A 27727-nucleotide genomic window follows, 5' to 3' on the forward strand; every position below is an offset into this window, starting at 1 on the left:
TTTACCAACCTCGGAAGGATGGAAGGCTGAGTCAACCTTGAGCCGGCTACCTGAACCCAGCTTCCACCGGGACCAAACTCAGGTCGTGAGCAAAGCTTGGGCTGCAGCACTGCAGTTTACTACTCTGTGCCACGAGGCTCTTAGATGCATGGATAAAGAATGTGTAATTTATCAAGTGTATATAGAAAATCATGTTTCCAGTTCCCTTTAGGGAATGTATGGATTCAGTAAAAGTCCAGTTACATGAGATACAGGAGGTAGTGATCAAATCTTCCAATGTATGTGTTAAGGTTATACAGCAGCAACACTTCCCACTCCTGATGCTAATTTGGATCAGGATTGTCATGTGGACGAAAAGGAGGGTTAATCTCCCCTCCCCCATGAGTGCTATTTTGCTGAAAGAATTTGGCTTTCCTGAGCTGCTATAATGCTGGGATGGGGGAGAAGGCAGATCTTTATATCTTTCCCTTCTAAGGCTAAAAAGAGCAGGGAGTGAAGCCAACTATTAGTTCTATCCAGAAAAGGGCATGGAGAAATTCGCTTCCTTTCATGAGAGGCTGCCCATTCCACCTGCAGGTGCCTTAAATTCAGCAATAGATAATTTATTCTTAATGAATTACAGCCTAAGAGGCAGACAGAGAGAATCATAGCACAGTTCTATGAGTGGTTATTCAGAAGTAACCCCCAGTGTATTCATTGGGATTATTTGCAAGGCTTTTCTGCACAATAATTTACTCCTCTCTTTTTGAGTGTTTGCTACCTACTTTTCTGAATGTTGCTTTTATTCCAAGCAGTCAGTCAGTGTTGAGTTAGCATTTTTTGTCTGCAGCATCATGAAATAAAGAGGATTGTGTTGTGAGGTGTGGACATCATCGTTGGCATCACTGTCAGCATCACTACTATCACCCCCTTTTAAATGTTAAAACATACACTATTATGTTATTGCATTATGGCACCTCTAAGTGGAGATTCTCTCATGTGACAATTCCTCTGGTAGTCATTTTATTGTGATTCAGGTAGCCATCTCGTGGCCACTCATTTTGGGTTTCACAGTTTCTGCTGTATGCCATGGAGCTGCCAAAGGGGCAGCAATGCAAAAGAGAGAGAGAGAGAAATGAAAGCTCTTGAAAGGAAAAGAAAAACCAACATGATGTGAGTGCAGTGATCAAGCAGAGCAGTCTTAAACCCAGAACTTAGTACCCTAACAGCTACAGAGAACTTAACTCTGAAAATCTAAAAAAGATCCATGTAATCAGACCACTAAGTAACCTTGTCATTATATTGTTATGACATTATAAAATTATTAGGCTATTTTAAAAAAATTAATTTTGACTTCAAGACTCACCAAAGCCATGGTTTGTTAATGCTTGATATCTACCTTCATGACATAGGGGATAATGGATAGTACATATAGCACTAAGTTTTATAGTCCAGGACAATATGAGGTGGTGTTCGGACCCTTTCCCTCAAGGATGCAACAGTCATAATGAATTTACTATTCTGGAAGCAGCTGGGAAAGATGCTAGCTTCCAGATAGCTCTAACGTGCTGCCTTTCTCAACCCAGATCGTAAAAGGGATCCTTACTCACAGTTTTAGCCAGTGAACGAGGCATGGTTCAAACATAAGCAAGATACATCTTTATTGGTCCAGATTTGTTGTAGACAAGCGGTAAATTCATTACGACTGTTGCATCCTTGAGGGAAAGGGTCCGAACAAAGGGGGGAAGAGGACCATAAAACTTTAACACCTTCACAGGAAGCCTACAATAAACTTCTATATTGGAGGGGGGACTACAATTCCCATGAGTACCAATTGTTAAAGGGACAGTACATAGTTCTGACTACACAGATACTGAGGCTTTCTAAGCTGTGGTTACAGTACAATAACACTTTAACATCACCATTTATAACGATAGTATTACTAAGTTTTTACAAAAAAATAAATCAGCATGTCTTGGCATAAGGAAAGGAGGGGGGAGGGGGAGCTGAGAGGAGTATGGAGGAAGTGGTAGGACTTGGAGCAGTGACCAATTGGTGAGAAGTAGGATGGAAAATGGGGGTGGAGGGAATGGCAGAACATGGGGCATATGGGAAAAAAAGAAAGGAAAAAGCTGAGTCCAAATGGCCTTGGGAAAACATTGGGGAGAAAGTTGTAGAGGAACATCCAAAGAGATGCCTTGAAAACAGCACATTGAAATCAGAAAGGGAAGGTAAGTATGTGGAATTCAGCAAAAAATCCAAACCAGTATGAGAGGAATCTCTACCAATATTTATGGGGATTATTCCTCAAAGAACTCTTAAATAAGTCAGGCAGATGTTCAACCAGAAAGGTCTTTTTATTAAAGAGAAAGAAGGCAAACGTACAGAAAATCACACACAGCATGCATACAAGGCTAACTAGGAAAAACAGGGAGGAAAATGGGAGAAAGCAGTTTCAGGGAGGGTGACAATAACCAGTCTTGAGGATAGGAGGGGTCCCCAGAGATAGCAGCGAAAATGACTAGCATTTCATGGTGAGGAGGAAAGAAGGCTCAAAAAAACTTGAGGGTGGGTGTATGGGACCAGAACACACACAGCACATGCCTGGGGAGTCCAATTATAGGGTAAACTGTTCGCTGGGGCAAGCTTGATGTCTTGCCCTCAAAAACAATGGCTCAATGGTTTGTCTGGAGGTGGAACAATGAGTTGGGAGAGGTTTGTAGTGACTATCTGGGATAGAAAATAGGTGCAAATATTATTATTTTATGCCCTAGTAATCACTGGGTGGAAAAGCTAACAGGTTTGTTGAATAGCCTTGATTAGGATAGGTGGGTAAGGGGGAAGTATAGCAGGATGTTGATGGGATTAGACAAAGGTTTTTTCAGGAAAGCTCGTTATCTCTGCATCTCTCCGGGGTGTGCAGGGGCTGTCAGTCAGTCAACTACCTCTGACTCATACTCTGATTTCCCTGGCTCCCACCTTGTTGGCATCTGCTCTGGGCCATGCAGTGCCTTGGATTTATGAGGGACATTTGTGATATTCCATCTATAGACTGCCCTCTTAGCATGAGGAAAGGGTCTGACTGCTAACATCACCCACAGACACTTGCCTTCCATGGGTCCATTTTTGTGTCTCTGTGTTGTTGAGCTTAAGAGAAAAGTCAGTGGATCAATGGTTTAGAATAGGAGAACTAACGGTTGATGCTGTTTTTGGTTTAGCATGAAAAAAGCTCCCCCAGAGCCTCATTTCCCCACCTTGCCTGAAAAGAATAGTTTGTGTTGGCATATGTGCATCCAACACACATGCAATGGACTGAAACTCATGAAAACAAATGCCTATTGTTTGTCTTGATGCTTTTAACAATCATCTCCTCAAACTCTCTTTTTGCATGCTTAATTAAGACCCCTGTGGCGCAGAGTGGTAAGCTGCAGTATTGCAGTCCAAGCTCTGCTCGTGACCTGAGTCCAATCCTGGTGGAAGCCAGGTTCAGGTAGCCAGCTTAAGGTTGACTCAGCCTTCCATCTTTCTGAGGTCAGTAAAATGAGTACCCAGTTTCCTGGGGGTAAAGTGTAGATGACTGGGGAAGGCAATGGAAAATCACCCCGTAAAAAGTCTGCCAAGAAAATGATGCAACATCCCTCCATGGGTCAGTAATGACTTGGTGCTTGCACAGGGGACTACCTTTACCTTACCTTTACCCTAATTAATTAGGTTACACCTCTTTTGCCAGACTTTGCACTTCCTCTGTTCACTTTGCTGGGATAGTCCTTCCATTTTTTAAAAGAAGCCTTTTTGTTTCCTTGACTTGGGTTGTTAAACTTGGAAGTACCTATCTTAACCTTGGCCCTTTCCCCACATCTTAAAAATCATGGAATGCTGGCTGCTTCTTTGTGTGATTTCTGACATCACCTGGATGCACCTGTGGAGCCATGAAAACAGAATCATCACTGCCTGCATCTGGGTGACATGAGAAACTGCGTGAAGAAGCCACCAGTGTTCCATGAATGGGGCTCTATTTTTAAGACGTGGAGAAATGGCCCTTGAGAATGTATTCTACCTGTGCTTCAATTAGTGTGGTTTTAAATAGTTTCCAAGCATCCTCTAAGAATTGGACTGTCTTGTGTTTCTCTTTCAGCTTTCTTTTAATGATTCCACCACCACCACCACCACCCCTTGTAGTAAAGTTCCCTCTTTTGAAAACAACTGTTACTGTTTTGGATATTAAGGGTATTTTGTCGAAGGCTTTCACGGCCAGAGAACAATGGTTGTTGTGGATTTTCCGGGCTGTATAGCCGTGGTCTTGGCATTGTAGTTCCTGATGTTTTCCCAGCAGCTGTGGCTGGCATCTTCAGAGGTGTAGCACCAAAAAACAGAGATCTTTTTTGGTGCTACACCTCTGAAGATGCCAGCCGCAGCTGCTGGCGAAACATCAGGAACTACAATGCCAAGACCACAGCTATACAGCCTGGAAAATCCACAACAACCGTTAGGGGTATTGTTCCATTGACATGAAAGCTGAACTTAATAGTGTTGTGGTCACTGTTCCCAACTGATGCAACATTATCTACATCTCTCACAAGGTTTTGAGCTCCTCTTGGAACAAATCCAAGATCACTGTCCCTCTAGTTGCCTCTGTGACCAACTGTTCCAGTGCACAATCATTAAAGATTTCTAAGAATCTCATTTCTACAGCATGACTCAAGCACATATGGACCCTTCAGAAGGGATAATCTGAACAGAGGCAAATCTTAACTGGTGCTGCTCAATAAAATGATGAAAAGGACATGCTGTAAAGGACATGCAGTAGTCTATCAGACATGTTGAAGTCTAAAAGGATATGCTGGCCCTCCTCTTCCCCTTTACACTCTTCAATGACTTTTCCTGCTGCTGCTAAGAGTTCAGTGTTCTTTCTTTGGCCTGGGCCTGCAAAGCAATTAGCAGTTACATTATGTCAAGCTTCAGGCCATCTCCCTCCTGCTTTTGGCCAGGCTGACTGAGGGAGGGGGATGCCTTATCAGTTGATAATGCACAAGCAACTTTATTGTTCCTGGTGTTCCATGACTCCCTGAGTGCAGATTGATTGAAGCCATATCCTCTAACTTTAAAATAATCTTACAGAAATAAAATATCTTCAAGGAAAATAAGAGGGATTACATCTCTATAGAATTCATCATACTTTAAATAACTATTTTATCCTCCTCTACCATTATACTTAACATACTTTGTCCCATTTTAACTATTTTTTCTTTGTCACATCTTTGTTTCCTCTCTCCCCTCTAGAACAGTTATTTATAGACAGTTCTATTTCAAAATAGTAGGCAAGCAAACAAAATCAAAACAAAGGTGCTCAAAGTCTCCCCCCTCCATTGACCCAGGGGAGCAGTTTCTGGGTATCTCAAGGCCAGGAATTCCTTTCCCTTGGACTTGGTCTATCCCCATAAGGTAATGGTCCTTGCTAGAAAACTAACCCTTCTCTCACCTTTTCCTCTGGGCCACTATCTGTCTTTTACTGGCTGCTTCCCAGCTACACCCACCTTCTTACTATTGCATCTTTACTCCTATGTCTTTTTGCATAAGTAAGTTGTCACTTCAGTGAAGTCCACTCTGCTGCTCCCCTGGTGACCACTTTGGATCTGTTTTGATCATTCACCTTCTCTACAGCTGCCATGTTGCTTGTGGGGACATTTTAAAAACCTTTTTTGGCTTTGGGCACAAGGAAGTACAGATGATTTGTTCTACTAGCCCTCTAAAATGGATTGGGCTTGAATATGATAACGCTTTCTTCAGTGAAGCTGAAGGGATGGAGCAAAATTGTATCCAGTGGAACCTAATTTGAACTAGATTCAGCCCTAGAAAGAACAACATAGGCTTATTTCTGAATCTGAGAAATAATCATACAGAATTCCTAAGCAAGTGGGAAATTATCACTGAGTAACTGCATCTCATTCTTACAAATCCGAACTTTGGGAGCAGGCCTTATAGCAGATGGCCAAGTAGATTCCTGGTAGGCAAGACTACTCTAGTAATCAGTCCAGGCCTCCTTTAAAACTCTGAGACTCTGATTTTAAGTACCATTATTAGTTGAGTTGCAAACTCTGGGGTTTGAAATTCCTGTAGAATTAGGGGTGGAGGCTAAGGAGAGAGGAGTTTGGGGAGGCGAGGGATCTCAGTGGGCTTAATGCCATAGAGTCGACCCTGCAGAGTTAACATTTTCTCTAGGAAAATTTATCTTTGTAGTCTGGAAATAAGTTGTAATTCTGGGAAATCTCTACTTGGAAGTTGGAAACCCTACTTATTTGTGAGTTGAACTCAATGGGGCTTACTTCTAAGTGTACTTGCTTAAGATTGCCCTTTGAGAGTCTTATAGTGCAATCCTATGTAGAGTTACTAAGCCCATTTAAGTAAATAGTCTTAGACTGAAGAATCCTGTACAGCATTGTACTGTTAGAGACTGAATATCCATTTGAGACTCCTTTCTCTATATCAATGTCATTTTCCCCCCAATTGGAAATATATATATATATTCATATAATAATTTTATAAAACCATCTATATTTGACATCAGAATTTAATACAGCAGTGTTAATATTTTATGTTTCAAAAATTGAAAGAAAAAATTGAATTATCTAGCAAAGGATAGAAATCCTTCTGAGAATGGGAACCTCCCATTACTTAGTGATTTTTGGACTCTAGGTTAGTGGGTTTCTGAAAACAAAAGTGGTGGCTGGACAGTTTTAATGGTTCCTATATTTAGATTGTTTGGATTCTTTCCAATCTGGCATCAAGCTTGGTTATGTGACTGAAAAGGCTTGGGTTGCCCTGGTAGATGACCTGTGCCAGGAAAAAGAGAGTGCTAGCTTGTTGATTCTCCTGGGCTTCTCAGTGCTTTTGATACCATCAGTCATGGTATCCTTCTGGATTGCCTTTCAGGACTGAGACAGAGATGCATATAGTTTTGGAGCTACATGGAAGGAAGGTTTCAAAAGGTGGTGCTGGGAAGACTGCTGCTCAGCACCTTGGCCTGTAGGGTCTCCAAGGTTCCATCTTGGCCACCGTGCTTTTTAACAACTACACAAAACAGCTGGGTAAGCTCATCTGAAGGTTTTGGCTAGGCTGTTACTAATATGATGATACTCAGTTCTTTTCTCACAATTACAGTTGGTTCCAGGGAAACTGTGAAAACTTTGAACCATTGCCTGGAGTAGGGTTGCTGACCTCCAAGTGGGGCCTGGAAATCTCCCGTAATTACAACTGATCTCCAAACTACAGAGATCAGTTCCCCTGAATGGCTGCTTTGGAGGCCATGGACTCTATGCCATTATACCCCATTGGCCATGGACTCTATGCCATCATACCCCATTGACGTGCCATCCCTCTCCAAATCCCAACTTCTTCAGGCTCCACCCCAAAATCACCAGGAATTTCCCAACCTGGAGTTGGTAACCATAGCCTAGAGACTGTTTTGGGATAGATGAGGACCAATAAACTGAAGCCAGATGAGAGGAGGCAGTGGCACTGTAAGTAAAAGGGCAGGGAGGGAGACTACCATAGCCCCCCTTATGGCTACAGATGTGTGAGCTGGGAAGGTGGTGGTGCATGGTGCTGATGCTACAGGCAGGTAAATAGGTAGGCTGCCTAGCAAGAAGGTGGCCTAGTGAATGGAAGCAGCCCGTCGTGCTTCCTGAGGAGTGACATCCATGAAAATACATTGTGATTGAATGTTGACTGCAGTTTGAGGAGCTCTTGAGGAAGCTCAACGAAACAGGCTTTTCGCTAGCAGTCTGTTGGGCACAGCAACATATCACAACATCTCCTGGGCTTGGGAGGACCTGAAGCACATAAGAAAAATTAACTATTAATTTGGAGAAAACAAAAGACTTATTACTGACCTCATGTCTGGGAAGACACTGTAGCTCGGAGAACGTTCTTATTCTGTAGTTGGAGAGAAGGAGAAGAAACAGCAGTTATTTTGTATATCTTGCAGGGGTCTACACCCCCAAAAGATTTGGGTCCCGAAGCAGCAAGCAGCTTTGGAATTATGGTATTTAGCTTGCTTCAGTATGCTCCGTAAAGATTCGGCACATGCTGAAGTGAGGGGGAGCTTTGATTCAGGGTTTTTGGACAGCATGCTGGGCCTGATTAGGAAATCCTGAATTATTGCAAATTGGGTCCGATTCGGGTACTTTACCTGAATCGGAAACCTGAATCGCACACCTCTAATATCTTGTATATTTCCAACCAGTTGTGATTGTGGTTGGCGAGTTGTGAAATGCTTTGACACTTTGTATCTTGGCTGTCATAATTCATGTACTGTATTTATTATTCTTTTATCATATGTATTATTTTGTATTTAGGAAGTACATTTATTGTATAAGTAGCACTTTAGCACACTTGCTCTTTTCTTTTGCACTGATTGAAATATTTGTAATTCTTATACTGTTGATTGAGATTCATTGAGTACCACGGGGAGGGGGGATACCCTCCTCTTTGGTCAGCACCTATAAGACTAACAAAATTTATGGTAGTGTATGAGCTTTCATGAGTCACAGCTCACCCTTGCTTATGAGTTTTCATAGAACGTGAGTGCAGTGCCTACACATAAGATTCCATCCCCATGACAGGAACATCCAAAAAGTAGTGTTCCTGAGAATCCTGACTATAGGGATGGAATCTGCATGTAACAATTCATATCTTGCTGCATTGGGCAAGATTTTTGTCGTGGGCTAGGACAGCCCAAGCAGAGTTGTCCAAGTCTGGTCTGAGGTCAGAGCACAAGTCCAAAGCCAGGCATGAGTACACAGTCTGAAGTCCAGAATCCGAAAGCCAAGTTAGGAGGTCCATAGGTCAGTTACCAGTCAGAGTAAGGGAGATCCAGAAACAAGGTCAAGGCACAGTCCCGGGGTCACAGGGCAAGGCAAGAGCAAGGGAAGATTCAGCAGATTGGTTGCAATCAGAGCAGGATTCTGACATGTTGCTTCCATGCCTCCTGGTCTTCTGTGGCTGGGTTTTATAGACAGGCTGGGCTTGCAGCTAGCTGCTTGGGAGTTATCCTGTGCTCACTCCTCATCGCTCTCAACAAGCAGGTGGTGTCTGGCCAGGAGGCGTGCACTTTGCCACCTCTCCTGCAGCTCCACACACTGCTTTTGTCTATGGTGCTCTCTGGGTGAGGCTGGAGTTTTGGCCATCCTTGGCTGTGCTTCACTAGTGGTGTTGGAGCTGAAGGGCATTGGTGCCTCTGACTCAGCTGCTGACTGAGGACTTTGTAGCGATAAGAGAGGAACCAACCTCAGCTAGGTTAATTAGATTAACACACTTTTACTACACTCATTTAAAGTGGCAAGTGCTCAAATTTTATAAATGCAAAAATTCATCAATTGCAATCTCATTATAAACATACAAGATTCATATAATGATCCTTTACAAATCCAATATACAAGGACACAACTCCGGGAACACAAGGTAAGTAGAATCAGTTCATATTATAATCAGTATTTCTCTTTTTTTATTCCAGCTGCTCATGTCTATTTCAGTCGACGGATGGATAGATGGAGATCTACCCGTCCGTCGGTTCTTTATATACATACATTCCACATGAGTCTGCATGAAGTGTAATGGAGTTGGCTTTAAGAACTAGACAGGAACTTGAACCTCCTACTGAATTCTTACTCCAATTACTAGATTTGGTGCTTGAAAAGAACTATTTCAGATTTATTGATACGTTCTATTTTAAAGTGAAAGAAGTTGCGATGGGCTGTGCAACTGCGGCAAGTATTGCAAACTTATTTATGGCACAATGGGAAGCGCAGCACAACTCTAATAAGTCCAATCCCTATTATACTAATATCTGCATATTCAAAAGATATATAGATGATTTGTTATTTTTGTTTAAAGGGCCTTCACATGTAGCTGGCTTCTGTGATCGGCTTAACTCAAGAGACAGCAACATTCAATTTACAAAGCAATATAATACACAGGAAATCCATCATTTGGATGTAACTGTCTGTAGAAGTAATAGTAATACATTGTTGATACGTCCATATAAAAAGATGACTGATTGTAATTCTTACCTTAGTTTTGACTCATTCCATCCAGCGCATTTAAGAAGGACCATACCATACGGACAATTGTTGAGGCTCAAAGGGAATTCCTCATGTATAGAGGATTACTGTAGGGGAATGTGCAGAGCATTTGTACAGAGGGGCTATCCAGAACAGGTTCTGCAGAAAGCGGCAATAAGAGTGCATGAAACCTCAAGGGACAGTTTATTCGTACCCAGAGAAAGATCACAAAGTGCAAGAATCAGATGGGCAATAGATTACACCTCCTTGTCTAGACCATTGGACAAAATTATTCATCAACATTGGCCATTAATAGCAGATATCAAGGGCTGTAAGTATCCTCCAACTATAGGTTATAGACGGACAAAGAGTGTAAAGGACATGTTGGTCAATTCAGACATGGTAAAAACATTGCCAATGGTAGGAAAGGTTAAAGGAAATTACAGATATGGGCATTGCTCCATATGTCACTTAATTTGGGAGGGAAGCTGTATATCCATTCCACCTTTAGGCAAGGTTCGGTTTAAACATTTTTCAACATGCCAAACTGTAGGGGTGGTATATTTGATAATGTGTTCATGCCCAAAAATGTATGTGGGCAATACCACCAGGTCTCTCCGTATTTGTGTGTTGGAGCACATTTCAAGAATAAACAACAAGGTTTTGGAAGCCCCACTTACACAGCACTTCCTGGAGGTAAATCATTATGAGACAGACTTTAAAGTGGCGATCCTATTTGTAGCACATAGAGGTAGCAGTCAACAAAAGCAGAAGGTATTTCTCCGTAAGGAAGCGTGGTGGATTTACAATCTCCAGAGTATGAAGCCGCGTGGGCTAATAATGAATCGTTATTTAATTGCTTTTGGGGATAAAGGAGCATTGAGGGGTGCTGTGTCTTTAATTTGAAAGAGTAGAGTTTAACTTGATCAGTATAAAGTGCCGCAGGAAACAATAGGAGGCACGCTGTAGAGATTGCATCGGTGTCGCTCTACAGGTTTCATGAATGAACTGTAAAGAACACGGGTAAGATTTTGTAATGCATTTTAATATTTATTGTATAATGTATGTTAAATTATTAATCCATGTGTGAATATTTTAGCGGACCACAGACACACCCCTGAGGAAGTCCGTGGGACAAAAATCTGTGTTTGAAATAGCCAGCCCCAGTTTGGGCCTCTGTTCCGGATCTCCATCTATCTATCCATCGATAGAAATTGACATGAGCAGCTGGAATAAAGAAAGAGAAATACTGATTATAATATGAACTGATTCTACTTACCTTGTGTTCCCAGAGTTGTGTCCTTGTATATTGGGTTTGTAAAGGATCATTATATGAATCTTGTATGTTTATAATGAGATTGCAATTGATGAATTTTTGCATTTATAAAAGCTAAACACTTGCCACTTTAAATGATTGTAGTAAAAGTGTGTTAATCTAATTAACCTAGCTGAGGTTGGTTCCTCTTTTATTGCAACAGTTATTGTATTGGGTTTTACCTTGTTTGTTGATTATGACTGAGGACTTTGGGCAACTGGTGGCTGGGCTTCACTGGTGGTGTTGAAGCTGGAGGGTGTTGGTGGTGTTGGAGCTGGCTCAGCTGCTGGCTGTGGACTCTGATTAGCCAGCAGCTGTTCTTCCTGATCACTGGCTTCTGCTGAGTCAGGGCTGGCTACATGGAGCTCCTCTTCTCCTGAGGAGTCAGGGCAGGCTACATGAGGCTCCTTTCCTTCTGAGGAGTCCTCGCTTTCAGTGAGCCCAGACTGGCCTATGACAATTTTCAAGGCGAGGGATAGAAATAGTCTAAATAAATGTTCGTACATGGAGTGGGAGGAGGGAAGTGTATGCATCTCACTCCCACTCTCCTTCTCGGCTTGTCCCTGCACATGTCATGTGACTTTTTCTGTATGGAACTCTGAAAGCCAAATGTACTTATCAGAATTTAAGACAAGATGTACAGAACTGCCCAGTGAGACCTATCACAACTATCAGATTCAAGGAAAGTGTGTCATGACTCAGTGGTAGAGCATCTCCTTGGCATGCAGAAGGTTCCAGGTTCAGTCTCTGGCATCTCCAGTTGAAAGGATCAGGTAGTAGGTGACGTGAAAGATCTCCGTCTGAGACCCTGAATTGCTGCTACCAGTCTATCACCACTGAGCTCTCTCTCTTGTACAAACTACATGTCATCCAGGCACTGACCCCAAATTTCCAGGAATTTCTTAAGTCAGAGTTGGCAGCCTTAATTGTACCCCTGCTACCTTTCCCCCCTAACTGAACAGAAAATGTTTCTAAAATGGAAAACATCCTCCTTGACCACCTTCTTCCTTTTCTTTCTGTTTGCTGTATTCACTTTCTCAGCCCCCTACCTACCCCTCATTTCATGTTTCTCTTGTCCTCATTCTTTTATATGATCATGGTTCACTTCATTGTAGATGCTGAAAATGAGTACCTTAAATGACATTAAAAAGGAATGCACTGGGGCATTCCTTAGCATAAAGCAAAGGAAATGTTACTATCATAAAACATCTGGGAAACATCTGATGCTTCTTACCTGTAATGTTAATGGAAATAGGACTCCATTTCTTTCTAATTAACCTGCAAAATCCCCCTTTTTATAACAGGAGTAGCTTTAAAATGTACTGAATGCTAATAAAACAGCAGGTACTTTTGAACTTCATGGTATCCCTGTATACCTCATTTATCAAGGGCTGCAATGAATTTACATGTATCTGTTATCTCATCCATCCTAGTTGCAAGAAGCTAAGCAAATGAAGCTGTAGGATTTGTTTGTGTGTGTGTTTTAAATCACTTTTATATCCTCATTTTCTCAGGTTTTGATGTCTGGCAGTTACAATATTGCATGGCATGCATGAACATATGTTCTAATCTGAAAAGACAACTGGCTGCAGGGGTTTGTGATGGGCACAAAAAGGCTTTTATTGCATTGTCAGTAGCTCGCCTGCAGTCTAAGCAAAGAGTTTGCCCTGCTTAGTGGCTGTTACACTCTCACAATATGTTGAAAATTCATTCCTAATATTGTGATAGAACATTACATTACCTAAAGCTGGAGACAGAAAAGAGGTCCTAGTGGATTGTACATGTTCATTAAACAGAAAAATTAAATTCTGTATTAAAAATTATGCAGATTTGGAAACCCACATTCCCTGGCACTTACTAAGTGTTTTTAGAAAGTGGGCAAGACCAGGTGTGGCTTTTGCCTAGCAGAACTTCTCCTTAGTCATTGAAGATCTGATTGGCTGGGCAAGGTGCCATCACAGCGTGACAGAAGATAAACTGTGTGTATGCAAGACAATACTTTCAAACAATATATTCATTTTAAAGGGCATCTTGTTAAACAGAGCTTCTGCTTGGAATATCCTCTGCCCTGAGCCGTTGCTTCCTGTTTCCACTCACCTGCTGGCAGAGGGGGAAATGGGGGACTTAATGTCTACCAGGCATAGTTGCTGGTGATGTAATGATGTCGCTAACAGTGAGCTGCTATCACTTCCCTTGTCCTCAAAAGAAATATCAGCATGTTTCTGGGTGAAGCACTGATATTTGGACAAAAACCTTAGAGGTTCTGCCCAAATACCAGAGCAATTCCAGTGAGCTAGCAATGTGATGACATCACTTCCAGAATTGCTATCAGCATGTCGCTGCCAATGTCATTACATCATTGGTGAGCGCATGCAGTGGCCAGTAAGACTTGTCCTCCACCACCCACCAGTTTGCAGGGAGGACCTGGCAACCCTGCTGACATGAGAACCAATGTTCTATTGAATTCCATGGGACTTACTTCTGAATAAACATGCCTAGTATTGGATCATAAGCATTCCTGGGATTGCACTGCAGAACTCCATGCTTCTTTTGGTTTGTGAAAAAAATCAAACAGGACAAAACATACTATATAAAAAGATAATTTCATCTAAAGAGTCATCACCTTTGTTCAGGCCTGATATGTACCTTTACTTAAGCTGAGAGAAGGAGGAGTTATCTCCCAAAACACTTTGTAAACCGCTCTGAGTGGGCATTAAGTTGTCCTGAAGGGCGGTATATAAATCAAATGTTATTATTATTATTATTGTTGAAGAATTTTGACCCCTGACTAGCTCACTGGTTACTTTAAGTGTGACTTTGTGTTGACTTTTAAAAGTGGACACTTAACCAGACCTTGTGGATTTTATGACAGGAATCCCACTCCAGCTGCTTTCTCTTCTTCCTTGCAGTCTAGCACCTCTTTCAATCGAGACGCTGTTAAGGCAGGGACAGGACGTCGTTTCCTCGGTGGCTTACTGGATGACACCTCTTACTGCTACACACTGGAAGTCTCCTTCTATAGTTACATAGTTGGAGGTACAACTTCTACAGTCCCATATACAGAAGAATCATGTATCCTTTAGATACTGTTTTTCCTTTGATCTGCACTGGTCAGAGAATCTAAGGTAAAATGATGGCTTATTCATTTATTTATTTATTATATAAAATTGTTAATACAGTGTCAGAAAATTTATTGTAAAATACTCCTCTTTAATGACTATGTCAATTTTCTTCTTTCCGCTTTTAGGACTACAGATTTTAGAACTATATAAGTGGGGGACCTATAAGGACTTCAGTGGGGCATCTCATTTCCCCCTTCCCTGCTATTTATTTATTTACAAAATGTATATCCTTTCTGCCCTTATCAGGGTCACCAAGGTGGCTATTGCCTCTTCCCTGAAAACCCCACAGCCTTTTCCTGCTTCCTTCTCTCCTTCCCACTCACTAATTTACCTTTAAATTGTCTTCAGCTTTCCCTCCTGCCCTCTCTCTGGCAACCTCTATCTGGGAAAACTATGATACATTTTCACAGTGCCAGCTGCCAGGCCAAGTCCAATTGTGTGGTGAGGTAGTCACAAGGACTTGTGGGGAGGAGGGGTACTCATTTCTCCCTGTATCCCCTTCCCCTCCTCCTGGCACCCTTCATGTAATCACCTCTCCCTGCTTCCTTCTCTCTTTCCCATCCACCAGCTAACCTGCCTTTTATCTTCCCTGATCTTTAGCTATATTTTTTGTTTATTTACTTCATTTATACCCCACCTCCTCCAGAGGACCCAAACCAGCTTACATAATTTTCCATTTGTCCATATTTTCCTCACAACCCTGTGTTAAGTTAAGATGAAAATTTGTAACTGGTCTAAGGTTACCCTATGTGCTTCCATGGCACAGTGATGATTCAAACCTGGGTCTCCTAGATCCTAGACTGAAACTCTAACTACTGGCTTTCATGGGGTTGTTACTGATGAACAGTAACAAGCATCTGGCCTTGGGTAAATCATGGAAGTCTGGTATTAGCAAGTCAGCCAGTGGTTGCTGCCAGGCCTGATTCCAATGAAATCAAATAGATATCAGATTTTCTGCAAACATGAGGCTATTCTTAGGTTTGTAAAAATATCTCTCATTTTACTACAAAATTGCACTCCCCCCCCCTCTTTTCTTAATGGTCCCCATTTTGGGGAGCTCATTGGGCAGGAGAAAGAAAGGGAAGGTGGGATGTTCCAGTCAACTGGTGGAAATGCCTTACACTAGCAGAACATAATCTTTGCATCCAACTTTTAACATACACCTTTTTCAAGCTTGTTCATCGACTTTAGTCCCCTGCTACTACTTCAGTGTTTTTTTTCTGGTTTAGAGTGCCTTTCTCCTTCCTAGAACGATCCCAGGCAATCAGGAATCAGGGTGCTAAATTTGTCTAGGTGACGGGCATTGTGTTCTTAGCAGTCAAATTACTCCATATTAGTGACACAATCTCTGAAAAATATTTTGACACAATCTCTGAAAAATAAAGATTTTAGAGATGCTTCAATGTTTGCAAATAAGACATTCAAAAATGAATTTTCCTTATATGCAATACTCATTTCTTCTCAAGTCCAGCACTTGGAGTTATTTGGTAATTTGTTTACAGTTTAAAATGAAGAGTTTTTCAAATACTTTGTATATGCATAGTTTGTAGCATTCAGCCTGGTTACTGGCTGGGTAAGTGTGTACTGCAAGTTTAAAAAAACCAGTTTTATTCGGTTCCTGGTATCTGTAATACCATAAATATTTGGTTTTACAGATATTTGGGTCCAATAAATTGGTATGGTAATGACATTCTGTTTTATTTGGGAATCCAAAATATATTTAGCTATTATTATCTATGGGGGAAACTATCCAGGAGGGGGCGGGGGGGGGGGGCTTTTGAAGCAAACGTCACCAGAATTGCAGGGAGCCTAATGCTTACTGTGCACTAAAGACCCCCAAGTTTCAAGAAGATTGAAACCAGGGGTCCAATTCTAGGGGCCCCTGAAAAAGCTTCCCATACCATAGTCTCCCTTGGTTCCTGGAGGGAGGCAGAGTCCAAGCTGACTTTCAGGAAAAAAACACACAAGGGCAAAGCAGCATTGGCCAAAGTCCCAGTCCCAATGCAAGCTAAACCAAGAAAGCCCAACAGAATTAACATCAAACTAGAGAATCTCAACACAAGCACTCAGCCTTGGCAATGGAAAGCAAAACCAGTTGTTGTAACTTAACTTTACCTAGAACAAGAAACAAGCTACTAGCACTCAGAAAGAGCACAACAACCCAACAAGAGAATCCCAGAACTCCACTAACCACAATGATAAAGCAATTCTCCCCATAAAAGCACAACCAAACAACAACTTTAAAAAACAGCAGTTAAAATACAATCCACCACAACAAGAAGAAAACTGTGATAAACAAACAGCTAGCAGGCCGCAAGAGAAAGCAACTCCTCCCCCCAAAGCAGTAAACAAGCAACCAAGAACTTTTTAAAAAGCAAGAAAATACAACCCCCCAAAACCCACAGGAAAACTCTTAAAAATTAACAACAGCAAAAAACCCCTCTTCAACCAGGAAAAAAGCAGTCCCCCCAACAAGAACAATCAGACAGCAAATTCTTAAAACAGCTAAGAACAAGCCTAAACAAAAACAATTCTTTATCAAAATTAAACTTTAGTTAACAAAAAGATTGCCCCTTACTCCCTTACTCAACCCCTCCCCAACTCCAGACAAGGACATTATTATTATTAATTGCAATAATTATAAAAACAGGGTGTTTTGTAATTATAGGAATTGATATGAAAATGAAACAAATTCCCTATCTATAATTTAAAAATTAAGCTTTTTTCATTTTGATCAGCAGCGTTCATTTCTAGACATGGGCACAAATGGGGAAAAAAACCAAACATGATGTTCGTGGTTTGTTGCCGCCGCCGAACACGAACAGACGAACAGTAAAGGACATGTCCCGTTAATGAACATGTTTGTTGTTCGTAGTTTGTGGGGGCCAGAACAGCCCCCGTTGGACTTAGAGAGCCCATATTCACAGGAAGTGTTCAGCAGGTTCTCCTCCAATCATCACCCAAGTTTGGTCAACGTTGCAATACGGATCTTGGAGTTATAAATTCCCAAATCCAACGCCCCCAGGAAACTCCCATTTGACACAATGGGAGCCACCAGTTGACTTTTGCCCCGTGTACAAGCCAACTCTAGGGGGTGGGGGCTTTGGCCACTCACCAGTGGCACCCCCCATGTGCCCACCCACCAGGCCTCCCTGAGGATACTTTCCGCCAAAGAATGATGGTGGGTGATGTTGACGGCCGCTGGGACTGGCGGGCTAGAGGAGGCATTGGCAGGCTGCCACCCCTCTAGGGGGCGGGGGGTCTGGCCGCTCAATGGCAGCATCCACCCATGTGCTCACCTGCCAGGCCTCCATGAGGCAACTTTCCACAAAGGCTGGAAGTTGGTGGGTTAGGTCGGCGGCCACTGGGCCTGGCGGGCTGCGGGAGGAGTTGGTGGGCCGCCTCCCCTCTAGAGGGCAGGGGGTCTGGCTGCTCACCAGTGGCACCCCCCATGTGCCCGCCCACCAGGCCTCAGAGTACTGCACAGCACTTTCCTGCACAGGCAGGGACGTGGGTGATGAGTGCGGCCGCCGGGCCTGGTGGGCTCTGGGAGGTGGCATCAGGCCACCTGCCCTCTAGGTGGAAGGGGGTCTGGCTGCTCACTGGTGGCACCCCCCATGTGCCCACCCACCAGGCCTCAGAGTACTGCACTGCACTTTCCTGCACAGACAGGGATGTGGGTGATGAGTGCAGCCGCTGGGCCTAGTGGGCTTGGGGAGGTGGCAGTGGGCCACCCCCCTATAGGGGGTAGGGGATGTGGGTGCTCACTGGTGGAACCCCCCATTTTCCTGCCCACCAGGCCTCAGAGTACTGCACTGCACTTTCCTGCACAGACAGGGACATGGCTGATGAGTGCAGCCGCCGGGCCTGGAGGGCTGGGGTAGGCATTGGTGGGCCACCTCCCTTCTAGAGGGTGGGGGGGTCTGGCCACTTGCTGGCAGCACCTCGCATGTGCCTGCATGCCAGATCTCAGAGTACTGCACTGCACATTCCTTCGCAGAAAGGGGTGTGGTTGATGAGAGTGGCCGCTGAGCCTGGTGGGCTCAGGGAGGTGACATTGGGCTGCCCCCCTCTAGGGGGCAGGGGGTTTGGCCACTCACCAGCGGCACCCCCACGTGCCAACCCATCAGGCCTCAGAGTACTGCACTGCACTTTCCTGCTCAGACAGGGACGCAGCTGATGAGTGCGGCTTCCGGGCCTGGTGGGCTGGGGAAGGTGTTGGTGGGCCACCTCCTCTCTAGGGGGTGCGGGGTCTGGCCGCTTGTGGGTGGCACCCCCCACGTGCCCATCCGCTAGGCCTCAGAGTACTGCACTGCACTTTCCTGCACAGACAGGGATGTGGGTGATGAGTGCTGCCACCGGGCCTCATGGGCCCGGGGTGGTGGCGGCGGGTCACCTCCCATCTAGGGGGCAGTGTGGTCTGGCCGCTGATGGCTAACATCACCCACTTTCCTGCTTTTGCAGAAAGGACGGAAAGGAGAGGAGATGTTTTTTGGAGGGGTCAGAGTGTTACAGGGAGGGAGAGGTCGAAAGAGGTAAGGGGAACTGGGAAGATCCCAACAGTTGCTGCAAGGCCTTCTCCAAGGATCCCACTGAGGTACTCGGTGATGGTAGCTAACATCACCCACCTTCCTGCTTTCATGGAAAGGACGGGAGGGAGAGGAGATGTCATTTGGAGGGGTTGGAGTGTTCCAGAGAGGGAGAGGTTGAAAGAGGGAAGGGGAACTGGGAAGATCCCAACTGTTGCTGCAAGGTCTCCTTCAAGGATCCCACTGAGGTACTTAGCAGCAGCAGCTAACATCACCCACCTTCCTGCTTTCATGGTTCCAGAGAGGGCAAGGTTCAAAGAGGGACAGAGAACTTGTCAGGGAGAGAATGACAGAGGGTTACCACTTCCTGGCTGCCTTGAAGAGCAGGTATGGGAAACACCCAATCTTTGCAACCCACTGATCTTGTCAGTGGTGGAAGCAGCCATCACCCACACTCCTGCCTTCACAGAAAGGACGGGATGGACCAGGCAGGAGAAGTTGTTGTGAAGGGTCGGAGCAGTTCCAGAGAGGGTGAGGTTCAAAGAGAGACAGGGAGCTTAACAGGGAGAGGAAGACAAAGAGGACCCCAACATCCACCATGTTGGATTGCGCAGACTGCTCCAGCAGAGGCTTGTCCGCCTCTCCTGTGTCACAGTGGAGGCTGTCAACAGCATCACTCACCTTCCTGCCTTCATGGAAAGGATGGGATGGACAGGACAGGAGAGGTCATTGGGAGGGGTCGAAGCAGTTCCAGAGAAGGAGAGGTTGAAAGAGGGACTGGGAACTTGTCTGGGAAAGGAGGACAGAGGCTTCATGGCTGCATTGTGCAGCAGGACCAGAACGGAGGACCCCAACATCCAGCCTGAAGGATTGCGCAGACTGCTGCTGGAGGGGCTTGTCCACCCCTCCTGTGTCGAACTGGAGGCTGCCGCCAACATCACTCATCTTTGTGCCTTCATGGAAAGGAAGTGAGTCGCAGGACCCATCCCCCCTATGCACAGTGGCAAGAGCAGTTTCCCATGGATGGGAGGGCACCGTGCAGCACAACCATATCTTCAAAAGTTTTGAGCTGCCCCTCGTGCCAAGAATCAGTGGCAGCAGCACAGCACCCACCTTCCCGCCTTCACGGAAAGGGTGGGATTGACCCATTACCCCTGCTCAGAGGGGACAGCCAGTGCCATTGACAGGGGAGGCCGTGCTGCACAACTACATGTGCAACTGCTCCTGAGCTGCCCCCCATGCCCAAAAGCAACAGCAGCAGACAGCACCCACCTTCCTGCCTTCATGGAAAGGGTGGGTGGGAGGGACTCATTCCCCCCAGCTCAGAGAGGACAGCAGGTGCCATAGAAAGGGGGGGTACCATGCAGTGCAGCCCTGTCAGCAACAGCAGCAGAGCTGTCCCTCATGGCCAAAAGCAGCGGCAGCTGACATCACCCACCATCCTGGCTCCGTGGAAAGGATGGGAAGGATAGGCGAGCTTGTTGGGAGGGGTCGGAGTGTTCCAGAGGGAGAGGTCGAAAGAGGGAACATCAAGGACCTTGTCGGGGAGAGCAGGATAATGGGTTGCTTGTCACAGCAGCATTGCAGAGCGGGAACAGGAATGCCCAAAGACGACAGCAGTGGCGTGGTAGTCCCCTGTGTTCAACAGCGGCAGCAGCTGACATTACCCACCTTCCTGCCTTCATGGACAGGACGGGATTGGCAGGACAAGAGAGGTTGTTGGAAAGGGTCGTCCACAGAGGGCGAGGATGAAAGAGGGACCATCCGGAAACTTGTCACGGAGAGGACGCAATGGGCAGGACAAGTTGTGGGGAAGGGTCATATTGGTGCCATTCTGAGAGGGAGAGGATGAAAGAGGGAGCATCCAGGAACTTGTCTGGGAGAGTAGGACCATGGGTTACCAGCCGTGGAAGCAGCCCCAAGAACCAAGAAGGGCTGGAGACCGCTCTACAGGAGCTTGGCCTAGAACCACAGTAGACTTGGGGAGGCTCAGAGCCCAGGTAGGTCCAGGTCCAAGGAGGGATACCCAAGGAGGTTAAGGTTGACCTTCACAAAGGTCAACATGTCCACCAGGTCCGGGTGCACACATGCACGGCGGGGATGGAGGAGGTCTCCCAGGTGGGAAAACACCCGCTCGCTCTGCACGCTGGTGGGAGGGCAGGACAGGATGTTGGTTGCCATGATGGACAGGTCTGGCCATACGGCAGATTTACTCACCCAATATTCCAAGGGGTTGGAGTGGGGGGACTTGATGGGCTCTGCGAGGTACTCTCGCACCATAGCCCCCACCGAGTCCTCCACTGTGAGAGATGTGCCCACTGTGCTGCGGCCAACCACACAGCCAACTGACGAGGCCCAGAGATCAAGTGGGGCCATTTGGGTGGGTGTCTCCTGGTGTGGCTCTCTTTCCAACTCCCCCCACTCCTCCTCCTCCTCCTGCTCCTCCTGCTCCTCCTCCTCCACTGCCCACCCCTTGCCCCTGCCCAGTTCCCTCAGGCCTGCCTTCTCTTTCTGGAAATGGAGCGCTGCTGGGCAGAACTCCTTTTTCCAGTGCTGCTTCTGACCTGCCCGCATGGAGATGCTGCCCTTGATCCGGGGGTCACAGAGGGAGGCCATTTGGTATGGCACCTCATGATGCAGAGGATTCAAGTGCTTGGCCAAGCATGGCTGCATCCTTCTCTCAAAGTCCCTGACCCTGGGGAGCAGCTCTTTCTCGTGCTCGAGCTCCTTGGCCAGGAACTGATCGAGCCCGTGGATCAGGGGGATGACCTGACCCAAGCTGGCCTCATACGTGCACAAGAGCTCGGTTGCCTCCTTAAAGGGTTTCAGCATTTGGGACATCTGGGCAAGGACTTTCCATTCCATGGAGCTGACGCTCAGCTCCTATCCCCTCCTCAGAATATACGTGGATGACAAGATGTCCTGAAATGGGCCCCTCTGCTCCACGAGATGACATATCATGTTGTAGGTAGAGTTCAAGTGGGTGGGCAGGTCCTGAAAGAGTTGGTGCTCAGGGTCCCCCCTCTTCCTGCCTCTGGAACAGCTCGCAGGAAGAGTTGATGCAGTGGGAGAAATGGGAAACAATGTGGTGGCAGCTGTCCAGCTGATTGCGCATCCACAATGTTCCCTCATCCCAGCTGTCCCTTGGTTTACTCCCCAGCCCGAACACATCCCTCATCACCAGGTGCAGCTTGTGTTCCATGCACACCTGGCCCAGGAGGGATGCTTCTTTCAGGGCTGCCAACATGTTGCTTCTCACGTCTGTCACCATGAAGCCACAGACAAACCCTTCTGCCCCCGCTGTCCACACCCTCAGAGCCGCCTTCACGGTGGTGGCGATGTTCTTCCCAGTATGGAGAAGAACATCATCACCACCGTCCTGGAGAAGAACTCCCTTCTCTCGTCCTGGAGAAGAACTACCCTATAGCCCGGTGTGAAGCATGGCGCCTTTTTCTGGGGGCCAGTTCTTGGCCTGGGGCAGTGGAAGTCCTCTGGTTGCCAGCAGTGGGCAGTGATGGCAAGGTACCCATGATGGCAGCCGCTGCAGAGGTCGGCCATGACATGTACGGTATGGCCTTTGGTGGCTGAGAACTCCCTGAGCACCATGTCTTGCACAGACTGGTAGAGGGCAAGCAGGACTCAATGCCCAACGGTGTGCCGTGACAGCACGGAGAACCATGGGGCAAAGTGCTGAAGCAGTCTTTGGAAGCCCATGCACTCCATGATGGATAGGTGGTATCCTTGCAGGGCAATCGTCTCTTCCATGACACAAATGCCCGCCTCCTGAGCCCTCCACCTCACCCTTTTCAATGGCATTATCCCTGACCCCGACGGAACAACCTCCCCAAGGGCGGCCTGCCTGACTGTTGTGCTCCCACCAGCAGCACCCTTGGGGCAATGCTTCTTGTTTGGGGTGGATTCTGGTGACCCTCCCACTGATCCTGGATCAGAGGAGCTGGTAGCCCTCTGTCTCCCCCCACCAGATGTTTTGCTGGCCGAGGATGGAGACCACAGGCTCGGGTGGCACTTGTTCAGGTGCCTAGTCAGGACTGTCGATGACAGGTGCTTTGGGTCATTGCCCCTGTGCACCAGGCCATCACAGACATAGCACCGCACCACACGGCGGTCATTCAAAAGGGCCCAAAAGTGCCTCCATATGGAGAGTTTTAATCATGACCCACTAACTGTTCCAGGGGAGGGAGGACAAAGGGCTACTGGCTGCACCACAGAGCTGGCAACAGAAGACGAAGTGAGGGGTGGACTTCAGGCAGGGACAGCCCCAGGAGTTTGGGATGGGGACGGGATTGATGTTTCATTTAATCCCAACCATTCCTCCATGGATCCCTCCTCCTCCTCAAACATTTGAAAGAGTTCCTCTTCCCCCGGTGGCAAGAGCTCTTTGGCCTCCTCCACAGCCCCCACAGGTGATTTTTGGGGAGTGGGAGTCTCTGCTGCCGCAGAGCCCTGCCCAGTGCTGTTTCCCACGGGGAAACTGGAACAATCTTTGCACTTCCCCCCACAACCATCCTTGGCCCCCACCTGAAGCCTCATTGTGCCAGCAAACAAGAAGGAGGAAAGAAAAGGGGACAACAGTGTGAGCCCTCAGCTGAGGTGCCCACTGAGCTTGGCCCCAGGGCCTGGCAGCAGCCCTGGAACCAGAGGGAGGGGGAAGAGCCCTAGCCCAGCATTCCCAGAAGCCTGATCAGATCAGGCACTGATTATCAGGGTGAGCCCTTAGTCGAGGTGCCCACTGAGCTTGGCCCCAGGACCTGGCAGCAGCCCTGGAACCAGAGGGAGGGGGTAGATCCCTAGCCCAGCACTCCCAGAAGCCTGACCAGATCAGGCACTGATAATAATAATAATCAGTGTGAGCCCTCAGCCGAGGCGCCTACTGAGCTTGGCCCCAGGGCCTGGCAGAAGCCCTCGAACCAGAGGGAGGTGCTAGAGCCCTAGCCCAGAACTCCCAGAAACTTGACCAGATCAGGCACTGAAAATCATCATCATCATCATCATCATCATCATCATCATCATCACTGTGAGCCCTCAGCCGAGGTGCCCACTGAGCTTGGCCCCAGGGCCTGGAACCAGAGGGGATAGATTTCACCTACCACACACAGAAAAAATCCCAGCTCCAATGCACTCTCCCTGTCTCTCTCCCAAAAGGCTAGAAACAGCTCTGTCCCACTCCACTCCACTGCCTGCTGAAACTGAAAACCAGAACTGGGAGCACAGTGCCCTTTTATAACCAGAGGTCTCATAGGGAGAAGCAGGAGGTCTGTGGTTGGCAGTCATGAGATTGGCAGGGTTGAGATTGAAGTGCCCGTGGCTACAGAATACCACCCCTTCACCCTCCCTCCCCCCAGTCTCTGCTGCCATGTAACCAATTATAACCAATTTGGAGCTCCACATTTGGAAGGAAGACCTGCCCATCAAGCTAAGTTGGGCTCAGATTGGGGTTTCCAGGTCGACAGAAGGAGTGCAGACAGGGTTCAGGCAGTCCCTGCCTCCATTGCCAAGGGAATTGATTGAAGGAGCCTGACTGTCTAGCTTCACGAACAGCGGACAAATGCAATGAAGGAGGCTTGCGATGACCGCTTGTTTGTTTGCAATGGCGCCTCACGAACGGCTTGTTCGCTAACAGACGAACGGGCTGTTCGTGGGTTTTTTCCATTCATAATACTGTTCGTGCTCATGTCTAGCCACTACCAGGAGAACAAAGTAACACCAACTAAATTACTCTAGAAGTCAGCTTATGACCTGTACAATATATTAAAGTGACTAGTGCTTACAAAATTACAGCAAAGTGCTCAGTGTTTCTATGGACATTTTCCTTTTCACAATAATAGATATCATCCGTCAATAGATAGTTAACAATAAATAGTACCCAATTTATACAGAATAAATATCAAATCGTGAACGGCTGCAATAGATTAAGTACACGTCTAGCACGAGCTTATCATACATCATACATCGCCCTGCTAATAAGAGGATAAAGCTGTGTTCCTTAGAGGGAAAGCCTCTTGGTCTTCTTGACTGATTGCAGATTGTAGCCACTAAAATTACGTATGTGTGTGAGGTATGGGTGCCAGGTCCTCCAGGGGCCAACAGAGGGTAGGGGATAGGGGCAGCAGAGTACTTACCTGCGCTCACGTATCATCCTAGAAAACTACATCATTTCCAGGTGTGACATGGAAACTATGGGTCTTGCTGGAGGACAATTCACACACAAAAAAATTAAAATTGGTCTGGCGCAATGAGAAATTGTAGTACTAAAGGTGGGGAGTATCTTGTACAATGTCCCTGCAAATTATTTTATGTAGTGATGACTACATGCATCTGTGAGTTGCATAAGAACTAGGAAAATGCAGGCCCCACTTGTCAAGATTTTCTCTGCCTTGGGATGTACTGAAAAGGCTCTGTGATTGAGATGAATCATAGAGATGATTCAATTCTCTGGTATTCAGCTTTACCAGAAACTTGAGAGCAAAGGGGTCTTCTGGATTTTCACATTACAACCCATGTTACCTAGGGATCTCAATGTAAATGTTGATTGGATTGGATTGGATTGTTGATTGGATTGTCTTAATTCCTATCGTTTGAAAAAAACTTGTATATACATCTGCTATAGAAAGACGTGTGAGTTTGAGGGAGCTCTCATGCATCTTCATGTGGGGAATATATATTAATAGAAAATCAAAATGTACTATGCCATTAAGATAGGTAGGTATTTATTGTAATGGTCCTTAGACCAGCTATACATAATAAATCAAAGCATAACAAGATAAAATACATTGTTTAAAATTCATATACTTCAAATAAAATATCAGAACACATGTCCTAATACAGCAATATAGTGGTAATGCCATTAAGATATAGAAGTTGTAAGAATAACCCCTAGCTAATTAATCACAAATATAATTACATTTCATTTTGTGGGAGGAAAGGGTTTTTGTTTTTTTTACTTCCTCACTGTTGCCTAAAAAACTAGGGAAGAAAAAAAAACAGAGGAAACAGTAGAAAGCCTTGTTCTGTTGTTAGGAAGCTTTCCAGAGTTTGGTCAGACAAATGAAACTCAGTTTAGTTCTCCAGTGCTCTAGAGCTTCTTTGAGCTGGTTTAGTTTCCTGAACAGGCCTGTAATGCAGCAAACGGATGTGCTTTTGTACTCCCCCCCCAATGCCTTATCAAGTGTGTGCACACACAGAGAGCTGTATCAGCACTTGAAAAGGCACATGTGAAGCGAATCAAGACCACTATGCTCTCAGTGTTCTTGTGGCTATCTTGGGATAGCCACGAGAACACTGTCACATCTAGTTTGGCCCTTAGAGGCTGGGGATTTCCACAAACAAGTTTCTCTGAAGTGGGGTTCTGCTGGACACATCATGACAATTACACCACAGTCAAAATAAAGCATGGGGAGTCTTCACTGATTTTATATTTCAGATATTGGTATCTCCATGATAGGAGACAAAGTAAAGAGAGGGATTTTTTTCTTTCTAATTATTCTCAGGAATGCCAGTATTTTAGAATAGGGCACCTTTACAATGAGGCTAATTGAAGCAATCAGCAGATTTGGAGAATGGCAACCCACCTTATCTGCTCAAAATCAGGCTTCCATCCCACCTGCCTCCAGGAGTGGAATTGGAAGAACAAGGGTAAGGCAGAGACAGTAGTGGTGGTGAGTGCCCTCAGGAAGGACTTTGGAATGAGTGGACATCACTCGTCAGTTCACTGGCTTTTCATACTTAGCAATCATAATTATAAACAGTGAAATGGGTTTGTGTACTAGGAATGCATATCAAATCTCTTTTTAAAAGAGAGATTGTTTGACCAGTAGAAAAGAGCAAGAGTCCAGTAGCACCTATAATACTAATGAAATTTGTAGTAGGGTATGAGCTTTCATGATCCACAGCTCACTTCTTCAGACACTTCTAGAATGTGAGGCCATCTGGAGAGTGGACTGATTTCAGAAGCCAAATGTTAATAGCCGGTGAATGACAAAGGCAGGCATGATTGAAAAGGATGGGGTATGCAGAGGGGTAGGGGGTCTGGAGAAATTAGCACTGGTAATGAGACAGGAAACCTATATCTTGATTCAGTCCAGGTGGATATATTGTCTCTTGAGCTTCATTATCAGTTGCAATTCAGCAGTCTCTCTTTCTAATCTCCCTTTGAAATTCCTCTGCAGGATAACTGCTACTTTTAGATCAGCAACTGAATGTCATGGAAGATTAAAATGTCCCCCCACTGGTTTTTAAATGTTTTTGTTTCTGATGTCAGACTTATGTCCATTAGTTCTTTGTCAAACGGACTGGCCAGTTTGTCCAATGTAGAAAGTGGAAGGGCACTGCTGACTAGAGATGGGCACAAACCCAAATACAAACCAAAAAACCCCACCAACCAGCCTGGTTCGTGGTTCACGAACCAGTGGTTTGTGGAAGCTCATTTTCACGAACTTCCACAAACTGGTCTACTGGTTCATTTGGTTCATATTAAAGGGGCAGTTTAAATGGCCATTTCTCCAGGGAAATGGCCATATAAACTTTTCCTGCCGCTTGCAAGTGGCAGGTCCCTTTAAACTATCAGCTGGCAGGTGGCGGGGAGATCCCCCCCTTGCAAGCAGCAGGTCCCTTTAAACTATCAGCTGAAAACCCACGAGCCACAAACCTCATGGTTCGGGTTTTTTGTGGTTCGTGCCCATTTCTACTGCTGACACGTGATGGCGT

At 45.8% G+C, this 27727-nt stretch overlaps 1 protein-coding gene across 1 annotated transcript in view; it reads left to right on the forward strand.

Moving 5' to 3' along the window:
- The window catches only part of AGBL4 (AGBL carboxypeptidase 4), a 2119283-nt gene that overhangs the window by 1945493 nt on the left and 146063 nt on the right, over positions 1 to 27727 (forward strand). The window contains exon 11 of the mRNA XM_054979842.1: positions 14262 to 14424. Coding sequence (XP_054835817.1) covers positions 14262 to 14424 — 163 coding nt within the window. The remainder of the gene's footprint in view (positions 1 to 14261; positions 14425 to 27727) is intronic.

The sequence above is a fragment of the Eublepharis macularius genome, chromosome 5 (genome assembly GCF_028583425.1).
Source record: "Eublepharis macularius isolate TG4126 chromosome 5, MPM_Emac_v1.0, whole genome shotgun sequence".
Taxonomy (NCBI): Eukaryota; Metazoa; Chordata; class Lepidosauria; order Squamata; family Eublepharidae; genus Eublepharis; species Eublepharis macularius.